This window comes from Callospermophilus lateralis, chromosome 15, assembly GCF_048772815.1.
Source record: "Callospermophilus lateralis isolate mCalLat2 chromosome 15, mCalLat2.hap1, whole genome shotgun sequence".
Lineage (NCBI taxonomy): Eukaryota > Metazoa > Chordata > Mammalia > Rodentia > Sciuridae > Callospermophilus > Callospermophilus lateralis.
In genome coordinates this window covers 71,421,430-71,435,222 of record NC_135319.1, presented here as the reverse complement: position 1 = coordinate 71,435,222, position 13,793 = coordinate 71,421,430, and the positions used below count along the sequence as shown (strand labels likewise).

The 13,793-nt window shown below is 38.3% G+C and overlaps 1 protein-coding gene across 1 annotated transcript in view; it reads right to left on the bottom strand.

The window, feature by feature from the left end:
* Sorcs3 (sortilin related VPS10 domain containing receptor 3) overlaps positions 1 to 13,793 on the bottom strand; it is a 567,524-nt gene that overhangs the window by 67,224 nt on the left and 486,507 nt on the right. Inside the window, exon 14 of the mRNA XM_076834163.1 lies at positions 9,709 to 9,816. Coding sequence (XP_076690278.1) covers positions 9,709 to 9,816 — 108 coding nt within the window. The remainder of the gene's footprint in view (positions 1 to 9,708; positions 9,817 to 13,793) is intronic.

Below are 13,793 nucleotides of genomic sequence, written 5' to 3'. Positions count from 1 at the left end.
TCCAGTAGCATTACTCATACCACGCATCTGCTGAGCACCAGTTACTCACAAGCACAATCATGTTCGGTGCTGTGGAGGAGGAGAAGGCAGAGCTATGAACATTCTGGCTCATAGAAACCATAAGAGGACTTCATACCTTAATTGCAAAGATGGCTGATGAATAAAGAATTAGAAAACAGTGCAAGAATTATTATTGCATTATTGCTGTTTTTTTTTTAAACAATGCATTATTGGTGATAGTGCTAATTCACCATGACTCCAAAATTCCATTTTCAGGTATGAAGTTCATAGAACTTCCATGTATTTAGCTAGAGGCACATGCAAAGATAAGATAAAACTGTGGTAATAGTGTAAAACTAGAAATAACCTAAATACCTATTGAAATTCTAGAGAATGGATAAATAAATTGTGCTTGTTCATTTCATGACCGAAGGCCATGTAGCACTAAAAGTGCCTGGACCAAATGAATATGTCCCAAGTTAGATATTGAGTTAAATAAGCATGTAAAAGAAGGACACAATTTAAATAAATTATACATTTCAAAAACACACAATGCAACACAAGATGTGGTGCAGCACACCTGTAATCCCAGTGACTCGGGAGGCTGAGGCAAGAGTATTGCAAGTTTAAGGCTAGCCTCAGCAATTTAGTAACGTCCTAAACAACTTAGCAATATCCTGTCTCAAAAAATAAAAAGACCAGGGATGTAGGGCAGTGGTAAAGCTCCTCTGGGTTCAATTTCCAGTACCAAAACAAAAACAAAACAGAAAGCAATATCACATGTATGTGTATGAATGACTAAATACTAATAGAGTCAATATTTCAAAAGGCTCTGTGAAAAGAGTTAGGGGAATGGGTTTGAGATGAACAATAATGAGAAGATCAGCTCTGTCTTAGATGCCCTATATATTTCATTTAAAAATCTGAATCCAAAATGAAAGTATGTAAATTTTTACTAATTTCAGATAGTGGGTACCCAGGTATCGATGACATTCTCTGTACTTTTCTGTATTTTTAAATGCCAAACTGTAGGAAAATAAAAGGTTATAAAACTATGAATATGAAATCTAAATTGGGGAATTGAAAACTTCAAAATTCTTACCAGAGGCAGGAGTGCCCCTCTGATGAACAAAGAGTGAACTGCAACATCTGAAATGAACATGTGTATATCAGGTAAAGAGTGGAGCAGAAAATAACATGCTCGGTTTATAATGGGTTCCATGTGGCTCCAGAAAATTGTTGGAGTGTATAGGCATTTGGGTTTTATGCTACCAGGCATTTCTGATTGTGCAATTTTGATTCATGAGAAAAAGTGCAGACCAAATTAAATAGATTTGTGAGTCAAACAATATAGCTCACAGAAGAAACTCAATAAAAGGAAATGAATCAGAAGTCACTGAGGAGGGCTTCCTAAAAGAGGTGAGATTTTTTGGATGTGGAGTTTGGATAAAAAATGAAGAGACTTAAAAAAGAATTAAATGTACCACTTATGACCACACTGATGAACTCAGGGGACATTCTAGTCAGTGATATTTGTATGTTATTTATGCCCCAGTAAAACTTTTAAAAAATGAGGAAACATCTAAGCCATATCATGGAAAATATTTCATAAGGGTGTGAAATTAGAGAGGTAATTCATAGGTTGAGGCAGTGTAGAAACTGCATCCAAAACCCAGGTGATATTCGTAACATAGCTGTGAAGGATTAAGTCCTGTGCACACTTTTGTTCAGGGTCAAATTCCAAGCCAGGGACCAAGTTTGAAGCTCTACCTGTTTCAGATGGCCCACAAGATAATAATTGTCTTTAAATTTTAAATGGAGAGAAAAAGCAAATGAAGACCTGGATTTTCTGACATGTGAAAACTGCATAAAATTTGAATTTGTACCCATAATAAAATTTTATTGGAATGCACAGGCATTCATTGGTCTGTATATTGTCTTTGGCTTTCACACCCTTGATTGGGATGGCTGAGTGGTTGCAGTGGAAACCCTGGCCAGCAAAGCCTAAAATCACTGTATGGACCTTTACAGTGAGTTTTCTGGCTCCTGCTCTAGTTGGCCAAAATTCTTCCCTGCAGGTGGCCAATTTCTTGATGACTGGACCCTGGAGAATAAAAACCTCTCTAATGCCCATCAATGCTTCACTTTATCTTTTCATCCAGGTGAGTAATCTGGAGCTCAGAGGGAGCTTAAGCAAGGTAGCTAAAGTCACATAGATGGTGAGTGGTCAGCTGAATGCTGACATGGAGAAGGGACTTCCAAAACTCATCATCGCAGACATGGCATGGCCCGACTCCTGAGCCTACAGCATGATCTGTTGGTCAAAATAAGCCTTTCCTTCCAGGTTGTGACCAGCACCCCCAACCCGCCCCAGCCTCAGTATATCCCAGCATCCTCCAAAAGGCCCTCTGAGCGCATGTGTTTTACTTTCAGGTTCCTTGGTGCAAATGAGAGTGTGTCTTGAGTGCAGAGCAAACTTGATGACAAGGAGAAAGTTATGAATCAGGTAGTCAGCCCGGGAGGCGATGACTTTAGAGTTCCACTGGATTTGCTGATTACTCAAATGACTTACTTTGGGCAAAGTAAAATCAGGCTCTTCCAGCAAACAACAGAAAATTGAAAAACAGATCAATGGAAGCAGCTCTGGTTCATTTCCAACGACTTTATCGGATGCAGTTACTAGAAGCTAAACAATGCATTTGAGCTTAGGCTGGGACTCCGAGTTATGCTGAGGCTGAACTTAAAAGGATGCTCCCTGCTAAGCACATGGTCACAGTCTCTTAAGTGGAAAGAAGGTCTTCACTTTTTTTTCTTTTTGTTTTTAGAAACCTCTGCAGCTTTGGGGTTTGCATAATTTTCTAGACAAAATGTTATCTCGCCTCTTCACTCTGACTATTAGTTCTGCTTGTGGAACAATGGATCAGAGATTTACGCCAATTAGAATGGGATTTATAAAGGGAGCCAGTAAGACAATTGCTCTGTCCAATTTGCTGAAGGCATCCCCATCCTTGCCCACTTTCACTCTCTTCTCTCTAGGCCAGGCACATTCCCACCATCAATTCTCCCACACTGTGCCATTCACCTGGAATGACCTCTTTCCCTCTTCTCTGTATAACCATTATAACCCTTTTAGCTATTCTGTCCTTAATCACTTCTTTCATATCCAATGGCAGCTATAATTTGTTCCATATCTTACCATTTAATTCTTCTCTATTTCTTTCATGTCTTTATCATATTTTTTCAGATTGTGAACTGCAATCCTGGGATGGGTCTGTTGTAACTATGTGACTCTGTGGTCATGTACCCAGTGGGCACTCATCAGTACCTAGGGGATTAACAAATAACCTGCTGTTCTTTCCCTACATTCCTTCATGGTTCTTTATTGAACAAACTTTGGAGGATTCTAGAACCTTTCCTTAAATTTTCGCTCACATTTCTTGCTCTTATCTTGCCTCCTTCTAAACATGTAGGCTGAACATTTAATTTCTCTGAGTCTTGGCATCTTCACCCTCCCAATGGTGATAATCCTATGTAGCTTGCAGGGTTAATGGGAGATTCCAAGGAAATCAAGTTTGAGAATCTTCTTGGCTTTAGAAGAGAATGGAAGGACACAAACTATAAAATCTTCCCTGGTTTTCTGTAGATCAGATTGAGCTCTCCTAAGAGATTTTGTTGCTCACTCCTCAAAGTTATCTGCTTTTTTAAGGAAAGTTGTCCTTGCTTCTGGATTTTTTTCCTCTAGGAAGCTACCTGGTTCTCTCTGACTCTTGTAAAGGATCAGCTAAATCTCAAGCAACTGATTTGAAAATTGCATATTAGGAAAGTATTGCTAACACAACTTTGAGGATGTAGGAAAGTGGTTTTACATTGGATTCTACATCTGAGTTAAGCAAAATGAACAACAACAACAACAACAACAACAACAACAAAACCCTCACTTAAAGAGCTACTTTGGGTACAAACAACATTTCAAGAAATAGTGGACCAAAGGGGCCCAAATGCTCTGCAGCCACAGGCTGTTCATCAGTTGAAGAGCCACAGTCTGAGACTCACAATAGGCTCTCTGGCTTGTCAATCATCCAGCATTGTCCTTAGCTTTAAGTAATAAGAATGGTCACATTTCATTGTGAATTAGGCTACACTAGATGGTTCCTCTCAAGGTTACCAAGGAGACGTTGAAATAATAACATTTGAAAAGACTGTTAAAAAAAAAAAGCAATAAAAGCAAGCAAATCTCAGACCTCCAAGCTGGGCACTGTCTCTATCCCTCTGCACAGCTATAGTGAGATGCTGGGCAGATTTTGTTTTGTGTGGCAGGAGGAGGAAATCAGAAGTCACTCCCAGAAGGATCCTCACTCTCTAGCTATCCTTCTGTGCCCACATAGCATTCTTCTCTCATGCTTTATAACCTCTATGTTCACACCTCTGCACAGAGATACCCTTTTCTCTGATACTGTGATTGTGAACTGAAATCCTGCATCCTTTATCCTCTCCTCATAACTTGCAACTATTGGATTATGATCATAGCACTTTAGAATCTCTGTGGATCTAGAACCAATTTCCTAAAATGCTGGAGCTATGAGCCAGAGCATAAATGAAAATCATGAAACAAATATAATTCTTAGAATTCACAAGATCATTACTTATTCATTTAATTATTCCTTCATCCAATACATGTATGCTGTCAAATTCTGTGTTAACACAAGCTTGGTAAAAATGTAGCATTCAACAGATAAGAAACAAAAAGATCTTCGCTTTGGGGAACTTAAACCTATATGTGAGTATAGCTGGACATAATGTATACATGTATGCCTCTGTCTGTCATAAGGGTGAATAAAAGTGTGTGGGGGGGGGCTATTAAAGGCATGAGGACTAAAAGTTCAAAGCTAGCCTTAGGAACTTAGTGAGACCCTGTCTCAAAATAAAAAAGAAAAAGAGTTGCGACATGTATGATTGCACAAATGGTATGACTCTACTTTGTGTACAACCAAAGAAGTAAAAAATTGTGCCCCATTTGTGTACAATTAATCAAAAAGCTTTCTGCTGTCATCTATAATGGATTAAAGTGAATAAAAAATAAATTTAAAAAAAAGAGTTGGAGATGTGGCTCAGTGATTAAGTGCCCCTGGGTTCAATTCCCAGTACCAAAACAAAAACATCCCTCTGGATACAGTTCAAATTCCTAAACATGACCTGCAGCCCTTTATAGTCTCACCCCTTAACACCAAGCCACGGTCTTTCCTGGTTCTTGCCTTTGTGTTCTTTCCTTTATCTTGAAATCCTTCCATCCCTCCTACTGACTTACTATGTGCCAGTCACCTTTTGGGGGAAGAGTTTCTATTAGTGAATAAACTGTCAAAAATCTCTGTTTTCTTGGAAGCTATATTTTCCAAGAAATAGTTTTAAATGAATGAACCAATAAATATTAATTCTTCAAATCAAGGTGACAAGATAAGATAATAGGACTTAACTGTGGTCCCATTTTCCCCTGGCCACAGCTAAGCCCAAGAGAAAATTATGAGTAACAGTAAATTCACTTAATTCAAATACCCCACTTTATTAATGAGTTCTCAGGTCAATGGCAATGCTAAGCCTCCATGTCCCCACATAGACTCCCTCTTCTCATAGCACCTAAGAAATACGTATGCTTTCTTGAATTCCTGCTTCAAAAGAAAAACAATGGTCAACCCTAGTTGGCTATTTAGGCTTAAAATCCTTTCAAGTCTAGAATGCAGATAGTCATTGTCTCTTGGTAACCTTTCCAGGGGTCATCTTTCTGGTTGTCTGGAGTCCCCACAAAACTCTTGTTTTCATACAAGAAAAAGTCTGATTTAATAAAAATGAAACACAAGAAAAATAAATTGTTTATATTTATTTTGATGAATGCTTCCAAGACTCATTTAAATTTCATGAAAATGCAAATCTCTCTTCCCCTGACCCCTGAACCCTTACCTAAAATAATTATACTGTATTCTTTAGAGTATCTCTATAAGCAAGATAGAGGAGGTACAGAAGTTCTGCCAAGCTCTTGTGAGTTCTAGTGGGAAGGAAAGGGAAACTGAAGTGCTATCTCATCTCTTCAATAAATGGGTTGGCCCTGAGGTCAATCTCCCTCATACTCATGTGGCCAGCTAAACTCCATACGAAGCTGAGAAAAAAATTATTACCATTTAAGATTAGATGAAAACAGATTTTAAACCATGGCCTTAAACTTTCCAGGGAATGCCAGGTCATGCAGAGATTAGTGTGCATGTAGTATTGTTTAGAGTAATGCCCAACAGAAGCAGGCAATGAGTTCAAATTGGCCTCACACAAGAGAATGCAGAGTAAATCAGGCTCTGAGATGAGGGGAAGAAGGAGGCAGCCTAGGAAGTCTCTTTGGTAAACTGGGCATGGCTGATGTTGGGACCATTGCCCACGATTCTAGGGCCATGTCAGGTTTGGATGGTATAGGCACCTACATCTGGCTTGAATATATGTAACTCTTGAATTTATAAAAACTTCTTGCATCTACCTTTTAGAATTCAGAACTCGATAATTAAAACTCTTTAGTGGCCATATCAGAGAAAATCCTAGAAAGGTAGAAGCTTTTCCTCTTGTGTATAGTGAATAAGTGAAGGATGGGAAATAATTTGAAAAAGTCAGCTCATGGACAGAGAATCTCATGGAAAAGATGGTATGGTTCCTAGTATTCTATTCACTTTCTGGAATTAATAAGAAAAATTTGAATCTCTTGGCAGAGTATTCTGGGTCCCAAGGCAAAATAATTTGCTTCCTATGTTTATCTAATGTAGTAGCATACAGATTCCCAAGGGAAGGGGTTCCTTTCTGGTTAATCCATCTGGAACAGTACCTGGCATACAGCAGACACCACTAAAAACCCTCCTGTTATAATGTAACTATACAAAGATATTGCAAGGAACCTAGAATCTAGAAGTTTCTAACTCTATTGTATCTAATTTCATGTGTGTGCATGTGCATGTGTGTATGTATAAATAAGCAAATATGTGTATATATGTCTATATATACATACACTGTGCACACACACACTATATGTATCTACAAATTTACCAACTTATTCGTAATTCAGAAATAAAATTTAAACTACAATACCATCTTTGAACATCGAGGACTTTTATCAATGCTACATATGGTTGGTGTATAGCCAACAAATGATGAAGCTTTAGACCCTACATATTCATAACATTCTCCACTTTAAATACTGTTTAAAACAAAACTTAAAGCAAAACTTTCCTACCATGTTGTTGACCCTAAATTAGCAAAATAATTTAACAGCTTAACAACAGAACCTATTTTGTTAACATGGGAACATTAATTGGAAATTTAGATTGTGAGCTAATTCTGTTTGGGGGTTTAAGAGAGTAAAAGAAATTACTGGACAAAACTGAACTCATATACTTACCTCCTGAGCAACACATTATAGGGGACATCCTCATTGATGTTTGACAGCAGATGTGGATAGAAAAGTCCTACCATATAGTATCACTTCACATCTAAAGTCATCAGGTATGCATATGGCATACTGCTAGGATAGACTGTAGCAGCTCTTCATGAGGTTTGACATCTTGTCTTTCAATTTCTGACTAGAGTACTGGGATCCAGCGCAGTGCCTAACACAAAGTAGATGCTGATACATAAGTGTTAAGTCTTTTAAAGACATAGTTCATTGCCCTTGGAGATGGAGAAAAGACTTCACTAGCAATTGGAAAATTCAGAAAGAATTAAGAGAATTTAAAATCACTCCTTATGGTGCCTGTCCCAAGAAACTCTAAAGTTGTTCTTTGGACTCTCCCAATTTTTCTGTTAAGAATATTTTTCAATAGCAATATACTTGGAATCCGCAGACTCTTTTGAAAGATCCTATATAAATTCTATAGCCACCAGACTCCTTTGCAGTGCTTCTGCTGAATTTCCAAATAAGGGAGAGATTTTTAAAATAACAACATTTTATTAAGAAGGAGGAGATTTGGGTTTACAAATGAAGAAGTGGAGGTCCCGCCAAGTGAGCTACTAGACAGGCATTCTACAGCCATAGGACTATACATTAGCCTAACCCAGCTCCCGTAGTCCCAATACTGAGATCCTGCAAATTTTAATCTGTCTCTTTTGTTTTTTCCTAGTTCCTATACATCTCCATTTTTTATCATGTCTGGGTCCTTTCTCTAAATCAGAAAGTGCAGAGGAGTGGCCAGTCTACCTTCTGGAGGTAAGGATGAATAAAGACGGTTGGAGCATGGCAAAGTTGTCTAGTCTGGGGCCAGACTATAAGATCTGATCAGATTGCATAGCTGCAGTTAGAGAGGATTTTCCACATCTGATCACCCTGAGAAAGGCAGAGCACAGCAACTAGCTATTTTCCCCCATTGAAGTTCCTTGAAGTCTATCAGTGTTGGGAAAAGACTCACTCCAACTACAGAGAAATCCACAAATATAAAAGTTTGAAAAGCAGTGTACCTTAGAATTAGAAGACCATACTTTCCCCAGCACAGACACATGCTCTTAATTCTTCTGTGTTGCTACTGATTGGATGCAAAGTGTCCCTCAAAGGCCTAAAGAAGGTGGTAAAACCTTAAAGAAGTGGAGCCTCATGATGTGAAGTTAGGTTTTTGGGGTGTACTCTCAGAGGAAATTGTGGAACTACATCCTGTCTTCATACTGTCTTTGTTTTCTGGCTGCCATAGGCCCAAAGTAATAGGGCAAACTGACCATGGACTGAAACTTCTGAAACCATGAGCCAAAACAAACTCTTTATCTTTTTAATTTAATCATCTCAAGCATTTTTTAATATTAATGGAAAACTAACTAATATACATTCCAAATATACATTCCAAATATACATCCCATATACATTCCATGTATACATTCCATATACATTCCAAATATACATCCCACAAAAGAGTAAATGCTCCCCAATCCTGCTTAACAGGCTACCTTTGAAGATGTAAGGTATTTCAGTTAACTGGGACATGGGCAGATATGAGCAGTACTGGCTGGAGAAGAATTACCAAAATCACCCACCCCTACACACATAAACATCGATTTTTTGATCGATTTTTGAAGCATTGTTAATATTTTATATACATTTTTAAAAAACAGTAGAAAATTGTTATTATTTTCTTTAATATTCAGAAAGTACTCTAGGGATTCTTATAGCTTTAAGGCTTATATCCCAATCCTCTACTCTCATTTTAAAGCAATGTGCAAAATCTTTTTTTCAGTAAATTAATATGAAGTACAGCAACAAGAAATGTATGGTGTGTGTGTGTGTGTGTGTGTGTGTGTGTGTGTGGGAGAGATGAGACTCTGGAAGTTTCTCTTGAAGCAGTCCCTGATTACGGTTTGTTGACTGCTCTATTCCCTCCAATTCCTACACCCTGCCTCTTTCTAGACTGCTTTGGAAAGAGAAAAGGCATATCCAATGATTTAAATTTCTGCTTCCTTGGGCTGGAATAAATGAGTATGTGTTCTGATATTTTAAATTCCATTAGAAACTTTGACTTTTGAATCCTATTGGTTGCTTTTGGAGTTGGGGTGGTGTAAATGTAAATACTTCCATTTTATAGATGAGGAAACTTTGACCCACAGATGAAATGCTTTGGTGAAGGGTTCCCAGAAAAATTCAGAGGCACCAGTAGAAGTAGAACCAAGGTCCCGGGCCTCTATTCCATCAGCAAAAGAGATACTCACGTCATGATGTGGGTCTCTACTCCTGCCTCCACCAGAGCCCCATCCACGAAGAGAGGAAGCAAAGTGAAGCTATACTTGTCCCAGGAGTGGCCCTCGTCAAAACTCACCCTGGGGTGGAAACAAATGCAGGGAAGAGTCAGCTGGAAATAAAGCCACGCTCTTTGCCAACCATTTTTCAAGTTATTAAATTTTCTTCTCTATCTCGCTGTCTGGCAGTTTGGATTATCAATAGGTATTAATCTTCAACATCTCCCCATTATTAGGAGATTTGATCAAAACTGCATTTCCCGGCCCAGGGAGAGACAGCACCAGAGCTGCAGAAATATTTCAACACATTAGAATTGAAAAAACAACCCAAGCAGGAGGGCTTGGTGGAGGAATGTCACGTTTCAAGTGCTCAGAATGAAACCTGAGGTTCAATTCACAGCACAATCAATTCGCCCTCAGAGTTTCTGACACAGATAAATTGAGTAGTGCGGGGTGCACCCTATGAGAAAGGGGGTGTGTGTCTTTCAGATCAAACTTTTAAAAAAAGCAATTTCCTACTTGTTCAGAATGGATGTTGGGATGATTTCCCCTCCCCAATGTCACTTTAGGGGCCTTTTAGGGACAGCTACGAAGTATCTGAGGTGTTCTGAGCAAGGCTGCTCCATCTTGCACCCAGGGGCAGGAGGGAAGGTCTGATCCCTGGTGGACGTGGAACTGCCCCTCTTTAAAGGATGAGCCAGTGCAGGAAGCCAGAGCCACGCTGGCGCTTGCTTCCTTCCCTTTCTTGAGAGCGTCCAGTACCTCTCTGCCCCTTGATTTAACAGGGGGACACAGCCCAAAGACTGCCTCCTCTGAGAAGATTTTCCAGGCACCTCTTCTTTGCCAGTGAAGCTTTGCTTTCTTTAACTTCTGTGATCCTTCTTGTCCTGTCTGATTCTTAATCCTTCTCCAACTCCACACTTCAGGGTTTGGAATCCCTCCTCGATGTTCCTATCACAAATAGGGCTTCTCCTGTTGCAGTCCTGAGCAGTGACTTCCTACCTCATCTTGACCCTCTCAGTTCAGGATTAAAGACCTCAGGGTTCAGGAAGTATGCATGTTTTATTCATTGAATGGTTCTGTAACACCACATATGAATCTTTATTACAAGCCTTCATATATATATTAGAAAATATTTCTATTTGCTAAAATAGAAGATGTTTGAGGTCAAGGACCATATGGTTGATTTTTATATTCTTAATACTTAGCAGAATACCTGACCATAGTTGTTACTATATCAGTGGTAAATGAATAAATGAATGAAAAAAGTAAAGAATGACGAAGGGACCTCTTGTAATCCATTCAATCACTTTTTCACGTATGACTTGGGAAAGCATCCAGAAACTGTAGGAGCCAATTGCTCAGTCCAGTCTCAACTATCTCTCTGTTTGACTCTGCCTTCTCTTTCCTAATATATAGATTTTAAAAAGTCAATCTCTTTACCCAGCTAGGGTAACATAGGGCAACAAATCTCTCAGAGAACAATTTTTGCATTCATGCTATACCTGGATCCATGACCATAAATGAAAAGCAGACTACCATAAAAGCCTTTATGAGTTCCTAAATTGTCAGCATCTGTCTTGAATTTTAAGGGTTTGGTCATTTCATCCTTTTTAAAAATAAGCTGAAGGCTAAGTAATCATTTAAGGTTGAATAATGAAAGTTGGGAAGATCTGAATTGCTTTTCATAGAAATGGGTTTCTCCTTGTTTTAAAAGTGAAAACAAAAGCATGATTGGAAATAGAATTTTGCCCATCTTGCTCTATACCCCATTGGTCCCTAAAATAACCGTAGTTGTTTCAGCATATACCATGGCCACTAACTAGTTAAGTGTATCTGCTAAGTCCAGGAGATATGGAAGTATTAGTTTAGGGTTTTGTTGCAGAAGCTACAAGGCCTTTCTCCTAGTCTCATTCTCATAGTCTTCTTAGTGATAAAGGTCATTTATTAGCATTAGCAGAGGAAGCTGCAGTATCCCAGGGAAGGAGAGTCCTTTAACCCACTCTCCTTATTAGAGGGCATGTGACAGACATCTTTGTACTATACAATGAGGAGAAGACACCACAAAGTAGACAATGAGGGGCCATCAGAGCCAACTAGTATCAAGATAGAAGGAGAGAAATTGTAGAACCAGAGCCTCTATTGGAAAGGGGTCCATATGGAAGTTACAGAATCCTAGGCCAGAGGGAAGAATGGGACCAGCAGATGCCTAAGAGATGTTGAGACATGCCAAAGTCAAGATAGGAAAGGTAGCTATGTCACCGAAGTTCAGGGATGACAATAAGCACAAGCAAGAGGACAGATCTCCAGAGCCAGCCAGGATGAGAAATGAATCTTGTTGCCTTTGTGGTCAATGGTCCACATGAAAGCTCAGGATGGTACTATAAGGGTGACCCTCTGAGATAATCAGTTTCTAAAACTTGACTATCTCAAGCTAAGGCAGTTACTAAGAAACAATGAACCTTTAAAAAAACTTCCCCAAATACATGTATAATAAATGTATTAATACATGTTCTAGAACAATCTCTTGGTTATTGCTATTTGGGTCTGGTTGGTCTGCCATTTGTGAGTGCTATTCTTTTTCATTACTAGGGCTTTAAAAATGATCTCAGCTAACTATATTGAATGGTATCCCAAGGGATCCATATTCTCCTCCTCAGGTCAATAGCTCATTAATGACCAAGCTAAAGAAATCGGGAATTCCTCACTAGGTCTATAGGTGAAATTGAAATTAGTACGATTGCCAATACTCCAGGAGACAGGAATAAAATTCCAGTTGACCTCCAAGTAGCATATACAAGACTAAAGAATCCAAATAAAATGAACTTGAATTCTCAAGCATTTATATGCCTACTATGTTCCTGACCTGAGAGTGGCATTAGTTCTGGGGGTAGAAGGAACAAGAAAGGAGAATCTCTTGCTGCAATGAAACTTACATTCTAGTTGGAAAAGGCAAAAACATGCAAACAAATTGATACAAGTTTAAGAGAAATAATAATCAGACCCAAAGAGATGATTTGGGGCTGGGAGTAAGCTTTGGAAATTATAAAAGACCAAGTAAAAGATGAGGGTTAGATGAAAGACTTAGGATATTTTTAGAGGTGATGTCAATATGATTTGGTGATGGAATGTATCTTGGATACATAAGCAATAGAAAAAAATATCATAGAAAACATTGATTAAGGTGTTAAGCAATTGATGGAAATGCAGAAGAAGCAACACTTTTTATTTATCTATTTGTTTCTGTTTTGTTCCATGTCAAAATTTAGATTCTTTTTGGGGTTTCCATATGTGACATGTCAAGAAGACATTTGATGGATGGATCTGGATTCCTGATCATAATTGCAGATATAGATTTGGAAGTCACTTAACAAGCTAGGGTCAATTTAAAGCAGAATGCTTAATAGGAAAATAAAGCACTTCAGATGAGGAAAGGAGAAGATTAACTAATGAAATGAGAAGTTCAAGCCCAAAAGGAACTGGTGTCATTGTGAATCACAAGTTAAATATTTTCTGACAATGGTATTCCTGTGAGTGCTAATTAAACCAGTCTGAGTCTGGTACATGGTTACAGATAGGTTACATGTATAAGAAAAGAAATCATCTTTTAGCCAGATCCTAAATACTATGTTCAATTGCCATCACTGTGATTTAAAGTAAAAAAAAACAAATTGTCGTAGAAACAGGTTTTATAAATTTTAGACAGCTTACTTGGGGAAAAGAAGACTAAAAACTGAATTAATTACTTTGAACATTGCTTTTAGTGAGGGGGTTTCCAAATACTAAAACAATAATAACAACAAGAAAAACCATTTTTTTAAACAACCAAAATGGGGTAAATAAAGCCTGTGAATGAAATTGGGGGGAATATAGTTAGATACACAGAACTATCAATTTCTTTAAAATGCAGGCAGAGTAAAGGAGAAAAGATTTCCATTTTTTTGTGATTCTTCTAAAGAGAATAATCAAATACTTGTGCATAAGAATGTAAGCTTTCAAATTCATTGTCCTGCTCAACATATCCCAGCCCCTATGCTAATACTGGAAAAATAGTACAG